At 46.4% G+C, this 15,722-nt stretch overlaps 1 protein-coding gene across 1 annotated transcript in view; it reads right to left on the bottom strand.

The window, feature by feature from the left end:
- fbn1 (fibrillin 1) overlaps nt 1-15,722 on the bottom strand; it is a 60,672-nt gene that overhangs the window by 32,292 nt on the left and 12,658 nt on the right. The window contains exons 8-28 of the mRNA XM_076287799.1: nt 15,346-15,471; nt 13,468-13,593; nt 11,192-11,344; nt 10,459-10,677; nt 10,050-10,190; nt 9,732-9,851; nt 9,408-9,533; nt 8,776-8,895; nt 7,953-8,075; nt 7,352-7,504; nt 5,319-5,372; nt 5,079-5,204; nt 4,682-4,807; nt 4,434-4,553; nt 4,160-4,297; nt 3,995-4,045; nt 3,640-3,765; nt 3,102-3,329; nt 2,125-2,250; nt 1,607-1,735; nt 514-639 (exon numbers count right to left, since the gene is read on the bottom strand). Coding sequence (XP_076143914.1) covers nt 514-639; nt 1,607-1,735; nt 2,125-2,250; nt 3,102-3,329; nt 3,640-3,765; nt 3,995-4,045; nt 4,160-4,297; nt 4,434-4,553; nt 4,682-4,807; nt 5,079-5,204; nt 5,319-5,372; nt 7,352-7,504; nt 7,953-8,075; nt 8,776-8,895; nt 9,408-9,533; nt 9,732-9,851; nt 10,050-10,190; nt 10,459-10,677; nt 11,192-11,344; nt 13,468-13,593; nt 15,346-15,471 — 2,757 coding nt within the window. The remainder of the gene's footprint in view (nt 1-513; nt 640-1,606; nt 1,736-2,124; nt 2,251-3,101; nt 3,330-3,639; nt 3,766-3,994; nt 4,046-4,159; nt 4,298-4,433; nt 4,554-4,681; nt 4,808-5,078; nt 5,205-5,318; nt 5,373-7,351; nt 7,505-7,952; nt 8,076-8,775; nt 8,896-9,407; nt 9,534-9,731; nt 9,852-10,049; nt 10,191-10,458; nt 10,678-11,191; nt 11,345-13,467; nt 13,594-15,345; nt 15,472-15,722) is intronic.

The following is a 15,722-nucleotide window of genomic DNA, read 5'->3' as shown; positions in this document are numbered from 1 at the left end:
CTGCAGTATGCCTTACTGCGGCTTGCGGCTTTGCTCGAATTTGACTGAACTGGTTTTACAGATTCACAGAATGCCCACTACATAATAACTTTGATTAAGGCAAGCTATAAAAGTGATCAGTATATGGCAAATGAAAAATCCTCCATTGTTTTTCAAATGTGTTCATCATCATTATCATCATCACCATCATCATCATCTACCAATTTTGGCTCAGTCATTTTGAGAGTGCTAAGTGGCTGTTTATTTTCATAGCAATTTGATCACATTATTTCAAAGGCAGCAATAATGACTTGTAACACCCACAGTGTAAATGAACCTCTTTGTTTGATTAAGGGCAACTCCCTCCCTCCCTCCTCTCAGCTCTGTCTGTGCAAAGCGTTGCTCAAACGTTCTGGCAGCGCCACTGCCGCCCGGCACACAGCACTCTGCTGGTTTACATTGAAGAGGCGGCCTTCCGAGCTCTTCCCAGAACCCGGGCCTGGCCCAAGTCCACCAATCCTGCTCCCTCCTCACCTAGACAGGCGGAGCCATCCGGCGCGATGGAGTGGCCCTCCGGACACAAGCAGTGGAAGCTGCCCTCGGTGTTGATACATTCGCCGCCACGACACAGCAGAGGGTTCCGCTCGCACTCGTCGATGTCTGGGAGAGAAAATAGTGGGGGAAGGGGGAAGGGGGGGGGGGGGGGGGGGGGGGCGAGGCGCCAGGGCACACAGACACAAACACTTGCATCATTCACTTGAATCTCTTCAGCACTCATCTCTCAGGCGAAAGACGCTTAGAGGCTATCATGGTGTCTCAGCAACAGCTGTAATGAATTCAGCAGAAAGAGAGCGACAGAGAGAGAGAAAGAGGAAGAGAGGGGGAAAGACAGAGATAAACACAGAGGAGGAGGAGAAGAGAGAAAGACAGAGAGAGAGCCTGGTGGCCTGGCAAACAAATATAAATTAATATTTAGGAAAGAAACTCATAGATGAATCAACAAACATTTCCACAGATGGCAGGATGTGAGGAGAGGATAATTGTGTATATAAAAATAGTTGAGGAGGGCCCTGAACGATGGCGTGTTTCTCTAATGGAAGGGGAATCCTGGCAGGGCGTGGGGAGGGGTGGGGGGCGTTCGGCGCGGTGTCGACACAGCTGAGGAGCACAGGCAGTGCTTTTAAGCGCACGACTGTGATTCCCATAAAGCTGATTCAACATGCTGCACAGACCCTTTCAAGGAAATTGCCTGAGCAGCCTTCCAAGCACACGTCCCGTTATGAGGCCGGCCAATTATTCTGCCTAGCCGCTCATTTGAAGCCGCAGAAAAAAGCGGGAGAGGGAGAAATGGGAAGGGGAAAAAATCCGACATTTAAATGACATAGCAGTGCCTTGGGCAGGGTGGCTGGCAGACTGGGATCCAGTCCTGTTTTGCGGGTAAAACGGTGTGAATAAATCTCGGGGTTTTTTTGCATGTGAGGGTCCCTTTGAGGGCCATTAACTGGGCTAAGGGTACGTTGTATAAGGTATGTTGCAGCGGCTGGCATGGTTGTGTTGTAATAAAGCGGCCGAAAAGTAAATCTTAGCAGTGAGTCGGCACTGGCGGTGCCCAGAGTGGTCAGCTCACCCATGCAGTTCTTCATCATCATGAAGCCGCTCTCGTAGCCCTCGAAGCACTCGCACTCAAAGTCTCCCGGCGTGTTCACACACGTGCCGTGACCACAGAGATCGGGGGAGATCCGGCACTCATCGATATCTGCAGAGGACAGATTTCTACAAGTTAGATCCAAGCAACCTATGTGTAAAGCAGTGTATATGTGGATGTTTGAGTGAAGCATTTGTGTGTGTGTGTGTGTGTGTGTGTGTGTGTGTGTGTGTGTGTGTGTGTGTGTGTGAGAATGAAGCACTGCATATTTAACACACATTTAGCATTCAAGATAACATTGAAACTTCAACATGAGGTTTGATTTGGGATCATTCATTCAACATGTCTCTATAAATAAACAGCTGCTACCTATGGAAATTGGAGTTTGACACTTACACAAGCCCCCATCTGGCTGGGGAAAGCATTAATGACCGGATTTTGAGGCAGAACTCAGCGGAAACAGTGGGAATGGGAATAGCAGCCTCAGACCATGAGCTCACCTGTGCAATTCCTTTCATCGGAGTCCAAGGCAAACCCATTATCGCACCTGCAGCGGAAACTGCCAATGGTGTTTCGGCAGCGGCCGTTGGTGCACAGACTGTGGATCATTTTGCACTCGTTGATATCTGCGGAGAGAGACAGACAGAGGTGACCCTCGGTCAGGTCCAGAGCCCAGCAGCAGCAGCGTGCCGGCTCATTTCTCTCAGATGGCCGACAAACAGCGCCAGCGCGAGGTGCTTTTTATGTGTGCGCTACTTGGCACGGCTACCATCGAAAGTGCAAGGAAGCCATGCAGATGTTGATGCACCTGGTGTGCAGCAGTGGATATCAGACGGCTGTGAATGGAGAGATTTAGGGGGAGGGGGAGGGGGGGGGACTGTGTAAAACTACAGGCCTCCTGAGATACCATATACACCAGAACTCCTGCGTGGTCACTGTAAACCTGGCTTCACGTGACTGAGCGAGTGCATGTTTTTAATAATGCTGCAGAGGTTCATGTCAAGCTGGGGTTTTAGAGTGAGGATTAGTGTGTGAGTACACAGTTCAGGTCAGTCTTTTATAGGGCTCTGTGGAATACCCAACTCTGATTGGTCAATCTAAGTGGTCTATAAAGATGTTTGCTAAAGTGTGTATCATAGGCATGGCACACCAGTGTTTTATACACTACCATCAACAGAGTTTTAATGGATACTGCTAAAGCTAATAAGATAACATTATGGAAAATTGTCCTTATTCAAATTGTCCTTATTCATTGCTATTACATACTATTGCAAAATGAACCCGTCTAGGGTGATGGAACACTTGCTTTGTATGAAGTTATTTTCCAACAACTTCTAGCTGGTTCAACATTCTCCAAAAATCTGAAGGGTCTATTGACAAGTGTAGGAGGGATGACATTGAAGTGATGCATTTGAGGACTTCTGTATGATAACGCCATCTATCTAAATAGTGGTACCAGTCTGTGGGAGTGTGCTACCTTTGAGGAAGGGCTTTCCGTTGATGAAGTCGCCCCGGTGGGAGAAGCCCGGCCCGCGTGGACACAGCAGGCTGAACTCTTTACTGCCCTTCTCTGGACACTCGTCACACTCGGGGCCCCAGGCCACGCCCACTGAGCAGCAGCAGCCGTCCACGCGGTGCCGCCCTGGGATGGGAGCGCCACAGCGTTCGTCCTCGTGGGTCAGGTAGCAGTGCTCCGTCCGCAGGTCTGACAAATCACACACACACACACACACACACACACACACACACATACGTCCATGAGCTTGCGCAAACACATGCACAGACATGAGCGCCAAGCTTCATAAAATCACATGAGCCATCACGTTTCGCCCATAACAGTTGAGTCACAGCGTTCGCTACAGCCAAGTTCATATTTATAGCGTCAATTGCGGGTCTTGAGATTATAGTCCACTATAATTACATTTACGGCTCCTTTAGCGGGGATGTAGTGTGTGTGTGTGTGTGTGTGTGTGTGTAAGGGGACACATCAGGGTCGTCCCACTGGGGGCACCTACCGATGCATGTCCTCCCCGACGCGTCCACCGTCATCCCGCTGGGGCACTGGCAGATGAAGGAGCCCGCCGTGTTGACACACTTGCCATTGATACAGATGTCCGGGAACACCTCGCACTCATTCACATCTAGCAGCACACAAAAGGGCAGTCAGAAGCAGCCTGCGTCAACAACCTTACACTGAGAAACAGACAAAATACTGTAGGACCCCAGTGAAGTATTTTCATTAACTTCTTGGGCTGAAATCGACATCAATATGATTGACTCAGGCTACTTTGCCTGCTATGGATCTGAAAGCACATCATGAGAATTGTGACAATTCAGGCACATTTCAAGGTTTGTGTTTTATGGTCTTACCTTCACATACTGATCCCTTAACTCTTCCATACCCTTTTTGGCAGTGTGGATCTGCAAGAGAGAAATAAAAAAATATGCATTTTCACAACACATTCATTTTCCAACACCACCCAAGAATGCCCCGTAAGGACTTCCTGCACACATGTACAAAAGCATCCATCTTACCTGGCTCACACTTGGTACAGGGGCTGCCCCAAGCCTCGCCAAGAGTGGCACAGCAATGTGATTTCAAAGTGGCGCCATTAATGTTGATCTCACAGCGGCCATTCACTACTTTGAGCCAACATCGTCCTTTACTGGTCTCTGTTGGCATACAGTAAATACATGGATTTACCCGGAGAATGAGCTTTCACCCCACCAATAAAACAAAGACACCTAAATATACATCAGCAATTTCCTTTACAAGACTTCAATTCCTCTGTGAGCTTTGAAGTCGTACCAATGCACTGTGTTCCAGAGCTGTCCAGCGTGCTGCCAACGGAGCACTCGCACAAGAAGGACCCCTGGCTGTTCTTGCACCCGCCGTTCACACAGGGATTGGACTCACACTCGTCAATGTCTGCACAGATAAGACCCATCCAAAATAAGCCAAGAAAGCACAAACACAAAATGTGTTTAAGTTATCATGGGACACAGCAGAAGTTAAAAAAAAAACAAATATGAATATTGAGTGAATATTTGACCCACCCTCACACACGTCGGTCTCTGGGTGGAAGACGTAGCCCTTGGGACACTGGCAGGTGAAGCTGCCGGGAGTGTTTCTGCACAGTCCATTGTCACACAGAAGTCTGTTCACAGCGCACTCATCAATGTCTGTGGAGACATGACATGTGGCGTCACACACATGACAAAGTAAAACTGCACAGACACAACACACTGACCCCACCCCACGCAAGACGCAAAACGCAAGAGTTAGGTTTTGCAACTGCCAAATGCACTCTATAAAGCAATTACTTTAATCACAAGCACAAGTTCATCTATCAAAGCAGTATACATATACATACATATACATACATACATACATACATACATACATATACATAAATATACAAATTCAATGTTTACCAGCTTCTCTAATACATACCAACGCATTGTTTGCCAGTAGAATCCACTTCAAATCCCAAGTTACAATTACATTTGTATGTCCTCAGCATGTTCTCACAAACTCCATTTACGCAAATGTCAGGATTAAGTGCACACTCATTGATATCTGAAACACAAATACATATAGCGTTGACTCATCTGTAGGCCATTTTCACCAAATTCCAGTCTCAAAGTCGGTCCCTCTCTTGATTGTTTTGTTGTCTCTCCGTGTATGTCCTACCTCTGCCGTCGGTGGTGGTGCCAGGGCCATGGCTACACAGGGCCAAGAACTCCGCTGGAAGACAAATACACACAGAGCAGCCTCAGTGTGAACCCCAAGCCAATAATGGAATAAAAAATAGAACTTTTTGTAAAAATCCCGTAAGACATTTAATACCATGTCATTATGCATTTCCATGCTCTCGCGGCTGAGGCTCTTTGGCCTTAGCGTATATAAAACTCGCCTGCTTAATGTGGTACAGCCTGGCGTCTTTTTGATATTGAGACTTTAATGGGCAGAACTAACGAGAGATCGCTGTTTTACTTGTGGCGACATCGAGCCTCAGAGGACTTCTTAAAAAGACATCAAGACGATGAAGCACCAGACACATGCAAACGAAAGAATCAATATGTACACGCGTCATGGTTTCATCTATTTAAACGTCTCATGACTTGGGAATCACATGAGAATCATATTTATCAGTACCTTCGCCAAAGAGGTTATGGTGCGGTTTGTTTGTTTATCTGTTTGTCTGTCAGTAGGTTTATGCCAAAACAACCAGCCTGGTTCTCATGAAACTTGGTGGGATAATGTAGCATGGGCCAAGGATGAACCCAGTTAATTCTGTAGTGGACCCGAATCATTGAGCAACTCCATGCATTTAGTTTCACTTTCGCACAACGTTGCAATTGCCATAGCTAATGTGGCCTTGGAGGACACCTGCACTCTGAGAGTGCTCTTCTAGTCAGATTATGAAACTGAACGTATAAACGAATTATCTTAGATTAAAAAGCTTTTTTAAAAAAAGAGATTTCATAAACACAGCTGTATGTGTCATATAATTTGGGATTGTTTTGAATGTCCATGCACTGGTCTGTGGGGGTCTGCTCCCTGCACCCCCAGGAGCGTCAGGCAACAGCTGTCTACAGACACATCCTTTTTGGTGATATTTTTATAAGGGGTCATGCCAAGACACAGGCTTTTTCAGGCTAACCATTGGCTCTTTGGCTTGGTGAACTTGCGTAAGCAGTGGAGTAACACTATCCACCATGTGGTGCCAGCTACCCCATGCCCAGCACCCTCCCTGCCAGTCTACTCAACTATTTTAAAGCTCTCAAAGTCTGCATCGCTCCTGGGGCACAACAACTGTATTTCTCCTCATGATGTCAAACTTCACTGGCCATTAGAAAACTGAATGGTGTTTTTAAATGGCTTCCCTCTTCATCTGTCCTTTTGTCACTGACGATAATAGAAGGACTCAAGAGAGACCGAAAAGCTCCACAGTCTGTTTCCACTGCAGTATGCCTGATGCCCAATGCTGCCAAAGCCAAACTGGCCATACCCGTTCAGTAACATGTGTTTTATGAAGCAGTGGGCAAGGGAAGGTTATGTCAAGTGTAGTTTTTCTGCGGGCAGTTTGCTCTTTTCTCTGATGATTAAAACCAGAGGTCCAGTTTGATTTTCTGTCATTAAACTGCACAGTAAATGTGAACTCTTGGAGAAGGAATTTAAATGGGCATGACTTGCCTGATTTCGTGTCAAATATCACCAGTCTTCCAAATGATTATATAAGAAATAATAAGTGCTGTAAAAATGGACTGGCTATCTTTAATTAGCACAAGAAGGAGGTTTTCATAACAGGGCATCATAATTGAGCCCCAATGAAATAAAACAGTGAAACAGAACATGGAAGCCTTGTGGGTACATTTGTGCGATATTATTTGGAGGGCACTAACAAAAGTCCCTTTGTGTTTTCCAAAACATGAAAATTCTGGAGATCTAACAGTGCTTCAGAAATACCTACTGTAGATTAGAATGGCTAGTACCACAGCCTCTCTCAAACTAGGGCCCTTTTCTCCACTGATAGGGAGTACAGATTTAATGTACCCAGGCGTTTTCAGGATTTACCTTTACAAAACATGAGGCTCCAACAACTAAACCAGTGTGGTAAAAAAAAACACACATTTCCAAGGAAATAAGGAAGACATTATTCTTGTACTACTGACATTAGGCCCATTCCTGCCACGGGTGCTTTGAGTGAGGGGCAAAGATACCTGAGCTCTGAGGTGGGCACGGCTGGCAGGGCTCCCCGAAGGCGTAGTTCTGGTTAGCACAGCAGCACTCAGACTTGGTGACGGCACCGTGGAAGGGCCACACACACTGTCCCCTCTTGTAGCCTCCGTAGCATGTGCTGCGCATATGTGTATCTGAGGCCCAATGAGACCAGAGTGAGACACAATGACTCAGAGAGAGAGAGAGAGAGAGAGAGAGAGAGAGAGCAAGTGAAAGAGGGGAAAACATGACTCTTGTCCTCTTGCTCAATGAAAACAAAGAGAGACAAACAAAACTATCTGGGGGAGAAAAATAAGAAACCACTGGTACTGATGAAACATGTTGCATGATGCATCTTCGATGCACTGTCAAAACAGTATTTAATCACTGAAATGTATACTGGAAATAACAAGCAGTTATTGGAAGCTTTATTTCATCTGTGGCCAGAACATGGGTATAGTATAAGGTCTCTCACACACACACATACACACACACACACACACACACACACACACACACACACACACACACAAACTTCAATTGAATTTACAAGGAAGCATAAGATAAACAAGTGTATGTTTTCTGATGACCGGCTCTACTCACCTACACACACACGGCCATCCAGGCCCACTGCCAGGCCTGGCATACACTCACACCTGAAGGAGCCCTCTGTGTTCACACAGCGGCCATTCATACACATGCCAGGAGTTTCGCACTCATTAATGTCTAGAGGAGGGACACAGAAAAGAACAAAGTATTAGACAATAGAATATTATAATGTTGTAACTCGCTTTGGACAAAAGCGTCTGCCAAGAAACATAAATATAAACATATTATTGCAATGCAAGACTACTATCACAGATGTGTTTACTATTGAAATGCAGTACTTAAGTGACACAGAGTGTATTGTTCCACTTTGAAATACTATACATCACATTTGTTCAGATTATTCTTTTCTGTGGTAAATTAGAAGAAAACACAGAAGTCTGTCATCAAACAAAATCATATTAACCTTACTATAAACTAACATTTCTTTTAGTCACTCCAATCTGTCAAACAAAAAATCTCCTTTTTTGGTCAGTCCCACTAAGCCTCTTAAAGAGTGAAAGCCATGCGTTATCAGAATTATGATAATGGAGTCCAAACCATGATACGCTTGGGCTGGGTATTATGTCTGAGCTCAGTGAGCTGAGAGATCAGTTTACGCTAGCACAGACACGGAGAAGGGCTGCGGCCCCATGCTAGACTATACAAATCATTAATGAGAGCATTCATCAACGCCATGGCTTCACTAGGCCTCTTCTCATGGACAGGCCTGAAGGCACAGCAATAATGAAGACATGTACATGCACATACACACACACACACACACACACACACACACACACACACACACACACACACACACACACACACACACACTTACCTAGGCAGAAGCGTCCAGTGGGGTCCAGGTAAAAGCCTGGCTTGCAGATGCACTTGAAGCTGCCTTCCTCGTTCATGCACATGCCGTTTTGGCAAATGTTCCTCAGGCACTCATCCTGGTCTGTAAGGAGGACAAATGAGAACAATTCTATCAGCAAGTCCCACTCGGAGGGGCACAGACATCTTGGGGCAGTTTCTGTCTTTTTCTGTCTGTTTTTTTTTGGAAGCGAGAGTTTACATGAATATTAATAGTTATTTCATAGAAACAAAATATGTAATTGATTTAAGAATGTTTCATTACTGGATCTTGAAGGATAGCTGGTTCTAAATAACAGTTTTTCAGGAATTTTACAAATAAACTGTCTGTGACATCAAACTTAGTGCCTAAATATAAATGGTAAAGCCTATTGCTACACTAATTTAGGGATAGTATAACATCATAATTAATGGCAAAGAGACTTATGAACAGCCATCATCAATGTTTGCAGCCCTTATATACACAAATGTAACTTTAAATAGCTAAAAACATGCACTAAACCAATGAATCTATCCTGGTAACAATTTAGTTTGGAAGTTACACACTAACAATAACAAATCAGAAATCAGTTAAGAGGCCAAGCTTCACAGCTTTACCTTGGCAGTTCTTTCCATCCAGTGTGAGTTCAAAGCCAGCATTGCACACACAGTTGAAACTGCCCACAGTGTTGACACAGCGGCCATTGTTGCAGATGCGCCCATTGGCCACACACTCATCCAGATCTGTCAAGATCAGTCAGAGTACTACATGAGTATGTGCGTTGGTCAGTCTTCTGGTGAACATTTGAGTGTGTGTGTGTGTGTGTGTGTGTGTGTGTGTGTGTGTGTGTGTGTGTGTGTGTGTGTGTGTGTGTGTGTGTGTGTGTGTGTGTGTGTGTGTGTGTGTGTCTATGTGTAGTTATGTAGGTTCAACTGCTGTACCTTTGCACTCGGTCCTGGTGGCCGTGGTCTGGAAGCCTGGTCCACACTTGCAGAAGTAGGACCCTCCTGTGTTCACACACTCGCCGTGCACACATGGACTCCTCTCACACTCATCATCATCTGTGGAACAGCAGCATATGAGCTTTTCAGTAACACTGGATCAACGTTTCAACAACCAGAAGCTGATTTTCAGAACTCAGAAAGTTGGAAAGAGGAAAAGCCTCCAGGAAGCTGAGTGAGATATACGTGTATCCACAACCAGGCAAACTACATCTCTTCAAATAGCCACCATACATTACCATACATGACCATACTGACCGATGCACTCTCCACGGGAGTCCAGCTTATAGCCCATGTTGCATTCACAGCGGTAGCTCCCAGGGGTCGGAATGCAGCGGCCGTTAACACAGAGATTGAGATACAGCTTACATGTGTTGGTGATGTTCTGGGTCACAATGACTACAGTAAGGGAGGGAGATGCAGAAGAGCATGTAAGTGTAAGGCCTGTCACTGAGATGCAAAACATCCCATAATATGGCTTCCTTGGGTGATAGCTTGATTTAGAAACATGGCGGATTACAGAGTATCTATGGTTACATTATGGTGGGGTGGTAGTAATGAAGTGGCCCTCATAATTATTGACATATGAATGTGGCTTTGGATAAGAGCGCCAGCCAAATGAATACGTTTGAGTACATTAGCTGACTGTCGTTCAGCAAAGGCTCACCACCAGGACGAATGGGTTGTGGGATCTGTCCTGGGTCGATCGGAACCTGTCCTGGGTCGATCGGAATCTGGCCAGGCCCAGGGTACGGACCAATGACAGGACCAGTAGGACCACCGCCAGGACCAATAGGAAAACCTGGTCCCGTGATGATGGGAGGTCTCGGGATGGCAACACCAGGGCCAACGGCTGGGACTTGGGAGCACAGCCGCAGGTACTCATCTGCATGGACATGGGTCATTAGGACCAGTCATTAGAGTCATACATTTGGAACATGAGTCCATTTTTAATACCGACAAGATAGTACCACTTTAGCTACAGATGTCCAAGAGAGCCTCAAGGTACCAAATAACAACTGAAAAGAAAATCAGACGAGTGTAATTTACAGCAAATAGCGTCTTCACATTTAAATATCAAAGGAGAAATTCCTATCTTTAGCATCAGTGTTTCCCAGAGAACTGAATTCCATTTGTGGTGGTTGGTTTGCAGAATTAACTTGAATGCAACAGTTTTTAACAAATTAGCACAGCGTGGTTATGATGCTAACCAGATTTAAGCACAATTTAGTACAACCTGAAAAATCATTGTGTGGTGGTCAATGTTGACCACCACACCAATGTTGGGCCGCCACAAATAAGTCAATGTATGGGAAACACTGAGCATGTACAGTATCTGAAGATGACTTACTAGGCTGAATGCTGCATTGAAATGATCCAAATCCTAGTCTGATACCCACCTGTTCCTCTCATCGGGCACATCTCTGGGGTGACGGTGTTGGACCAGCAGCGGCCGCTGTCACAGCAGCACTGGTACTTGGTCATGGGCTGCGAGTTGGGATTGGCACACCTGCCACTCACCATACTGGAATAGCAGAAGCCAGCACGGGCATCTGTGGAGAAGAGACAAGGATTCATCTCATGTTATTAGGTGGACAAATGGGGCAGTTTGTTATCGCATTATCGGATGTCTGTGGCCGCACATTTAGTCCTCTGGACATATCAAACTAGCCGGGCTGAGGTTGGGGGACATGGCTAGGGGCAGGCCCCTCGCGCTGCTCACCAGTCATGGGAAATCGATAGAGGCTTGGCAGGACTGCACGCTTGGAAGGGAGCGCTTCATAGCGGACATTCCTTCCGGACAAACATCCTCCAGGGGGAGAGGGATTTGTGACTGTGTGGGTCTTTCTGTGTATGTTTCTTTCAGTGAGTGTGTCTTTCTGTTCGTGTGTGTGCGTAAGAGAGAGAGAGGGGGGTTATTATTTGTGTGTGTGTATTTGTGTATGTGTATGGGGTTAGTTATTATTTGTGTCTGTGTGTGTGGGTGGGTGCGTGGGTGTGTTTGAGAGCTGAAGTTCTCTGACCCAGTTTCCCCTTTTCTGCAGAGCTTTCCGAGAATTCGGAAGAACCCAAGCGGGCTTGATAAGAGAGGGGACTTTTCTAACTCCAGATTTGGCGTGCGGAAGGGGCAGTACCACGTGCAGGGTGCGTCCTCACGTCTCTTTCTCCTACAGCCTTCCACACCACAGAATTGCCAACATAATGTCTCAAGCACAAGAGATATCACTGACATTGTGAAAAGTGGAAGAAAAAAAGTTAAAAACAGGGTTTCCGACGCTGTTGTCAGAGGATTTCAACCCCACAAATCACCCCAAAAACAAACACCATCATGAAATCCACACGATGGATGAGAGCTTCTAGCGTCTCATAGTAAACTATAAAAGGTCTGCATGATGTGTTGGTCAGCATCACAGAGTGGAGAGAACTCTAAAGCAGACATCTGGCCATGTGTCACTGGCAATGAGGCTGAGGCATTGACGAGGAAATGAAAACAGCTTGTGGCCCACAGCTGTGGATGCGCGGCGCAGCGTGCTGCACTTGCCCCGAGTCGCCGGAACGTCGGACAGTTTCACTCAGGGGGTGGGCGGGCGGGTGGACGGGCGGGTGGGGAGGATGATTCCCGTAAGACGTTTTTTGGACGGGTGACTTGGCCAGGGCATTTTAATGAGCCCAAGGAACATTGAGTTAGGAGCCCCGCCGAGGTGGCATGCGAGAGGGCAGTGGTCGTCCCAGGGCCCTAATGAGACGCGAAAGGGGAGACGGCGGCATGCAGGTATGCACAGTGTGACGCTACGCCCCGCACTCCTCCACTCCCCTCCTCTCCACCTCTCCTCCCCTCCCCTCCTCTCCACCTCTCCTCCCTCTCCCCACCTCTCCTCTCCTCTCTTGCTGCCGCCACACAAGAAAATAGCTCATTGTTGCGGAATTATGAGCAAGCGACTACTGACCTAAATTCAGACGGCCAGGAGTTCCTCTCCTGCTCTCTCTTTCTCTCTCTTTCTCTCTATCTCTCTCCCTCTCACTCTCTCTCGCTCTCCCACCCTCCCTCCCATCTTTTTTTCCCTTCCTCTTCTTCTTTCCCTTGGCCGCGGTTCAAGTGCTCTTCTCCACACGGCCTCCTCTGTGCCTGGGGAGCCGGCTCCGCTTACTCCCCCTGCCCTGAGCTCTGCCGCGGATCTGCAGCCCGCTCCGTTCCCATCCCTGGTGCTCGCATTAATCACCACGGGCCAGGGCTGGACGGACGAGTCCACAGGGGCAGCTTAAGGGCCCAACGTTCCTCCCCAGAGGGAAAGCTCGGACGGGAAGGGGCCAGAGTCCAGTGGTGGTCATTAGCCAGACTTAATGGCTGAAGGGTGGTCAAGACTTTTGCATGCTTGAGGTAGAGGAGGGGGCGGGGGGAGGGGGGGGGACTGGCCTATCCCACTGTCTTTGGCAGGCAGAGGAGGCCAAGGGGAAAACCAACTTGACACCTTTTGTTCTCTGTGCAGAAACCTTCATTGAAATACATCACAATTTCAGATCATCTTGGCAGGTTACCTTGGCCATGTTGGCAGTCCTGCTTCCAAGAGCAATGCCTATCCACTCTCAGCAACAATTAATAACGCACTTGAACTTCCTACATCTGTGGATCAGTATCACAACACAAAGGACCATCTGCAGGTCTGGTTATACTCACCTATGCACCGAGAACCATCAATCGCCGTGTCGTAGCCCTGTGGGCATCTGCAGAAGTAGCTGCCGATGGTGTTGGAACATTCGCCGCCGCTGCATAGACCAGGGATAGTGGCACACTCGTCACGGTCTGCCAGAGAAACAAAAATATAGCGTGAGGAGGCCGACTTTAAGGATACAATAGCATTGCAAACTGACACCTTGTGTAAGATCTCAGAGGAACACATAAATACAGACAGTAGACTACAGTTTTTAAAGTGGAAAGTCTAACCTCATGACAGCACAGAGCCGGTGAGAAAAAAGAACATGATCGCAGGATAATAAATTCAGCGTCTCTTCTCTGGCATACACTCCATGGCTGTTCAAACCACCTTTGGTTTGTGAATGCAGCAAATTACACTGATGTGAAAACTACCAAAGCTAGTTTTGACTTCCTTATGGAACCATTCTAAGAATTAGATTATTATTTCTGGGCAAAACAGTGCAAACATACTTCAGCACGAAAATGATCACCGCAAATGCATCCTTGGCCAACACTGTATATTTCAGTGAATCAAATTGGACTGTACAAATAAGACTGGTCTGGAACTAATAGCTCCTTAATAGACCTCTACTCCTGCAAGTTTTAATAATAGCAATGGAAGAATCAGTCCTTCATTTGTATCAGTTTTGTAAAGGACGCCAAAGGAAGGTTTCCAGAAGCCTTGAACATTTTCTCTCGGGCCAACAAGTAAAAAAGCAAAATGTTCTCTTCAGAGTTCTTTAACATGAGCCCAGGCCATGTACAGTGTATGTGCCTGCAGTGGATGTAAGCTTGAGTTTACTTATGGATTAGTCCTCTGCAGTGCATTATTGAAGGGGCTTTCACAAGGCCTCCTGCTGGGAAGACAAACATGGGAAACATACTACAGTGTGTCCCGGCTGCTACCCAGCTATGGGAGAGGAGAGAGCGAAGCAACCACAGCGTGACCCAGAGTCCAGTAGACGACTCGGCACACCGACCACAGGGCTCTGCACTGGTGATTTGAGCTCCTCCTCAAGGGGGCCAGGAAAACCCTAAAGTCCCTCAACTGAGAAAGTTAATGTTGTGCAGCTAGAGCTAGTGCAGAGGCTGTGTCTCTCAAAAGGGGAGCTGTAAAGGCCACTAACTTGGAAATACAATACCACCTATTGTTTTCCGTCAGTTTCAATTATACACTGCATCTTTTGTCTTTTGTGCAAACATCCAATGTAGAAATCCATAAGACAAGACAGAAAATTGCCTAGATAGATGTAGCAAAGTAAGAAAATATGAATTCTGTGATAAACAAATGTATGCAATATTTGAGCAGTCTGTTGTATTTTGAATGTGTGGCACTCTACTGAATGTCTCTGCAGCTGCTGACTTGAGTGAAGCCCTGCTGAAGCACTTATGTTCCAGGATGCCAGGCAGCTGCAGACCAGGCAGCACACTCACACGGAGGACTTCACATGTGCTGCACTTAACCTGGCATTCACGCTAACTTGGCAGTAATTAAACAAAATGATTAAAAAAAGAAAGCATCCCAGAGCAATGTAATTATGTCTAATTTAAAAGAGGGTTGGCAGTCTAATTGATATACACCCATGATAATTAAGACCCTGGAGGAATGAACCACAGCCCATAGGAAGTTGCTTTTACAAGGAGACAGAATTCTCCTAAACTAGCGCCCCAGGATGGATGAAATCCTTTAGACTGCTGCGCATGTGAGAGACGGTGTGACACATCAAGTTGAATAAAGCTGCTCTGTTGCTACTGCCGGCTCTACTGCCCTCACAGTGGGGCTCCGTACTGAATGATCTTTTGAAACTTTTTTTTATTGATATATGTGTGCCTCCCAAATGACAATAAAAAATAATCTACCTTCACATTTCTGGCTGATTTCATTGAACTTGTGTCCGGCAGGGCATTTGCACTCGAAGGATCCCACTGTGTTTATACAAGTTCCTCCCTGACAGAGTCCAGGAATGGCCTGGCATTCATCCACATCTGCAGAGGAAAAACAAGCCGCAATGAAAGAAAAAACATGTCATGGCAACTCATTTGTTCACACCAATACTACTCATCTGCCAGAAGATATCTGTTAAACAAATGGTGGGTGAAAAGCAGAGGAGAAATGAACACAACCACAATGACACCAAACTGGATTGGTTATATACAGTACTTACAGAGATTGTTCACCCAAAGGAAAAACATTTCCAAGTGTAGCACAGTAAGGACCAAGAGTTTGACCCGTGACA

This window comes from Alosa pseudoharengus, unplaced genomic scaffold (genome assembly GCF_046254945.1).
Source record: "Alosa pseudoharengus isolate Yale_2024_CS ecotype anadromous, Long Island Sound unplaced genomic scaffold, YU_APseudo_1.1 YU_APseudo_1.1_scf_16, whole genome shotgun sequence".
Taxonomy (NCBI): domain Eukaryota; kingdom Metazoa; phylum Chordata; class Actinopteri; order Clupeiformes; family Clupeidae; genus Alosa; species Alosa pseudoharengus.
Note: the sequence above shows the minus strand (reverse complement) of the source record. Positions and strands in the feature narration are given on the sequence as shown.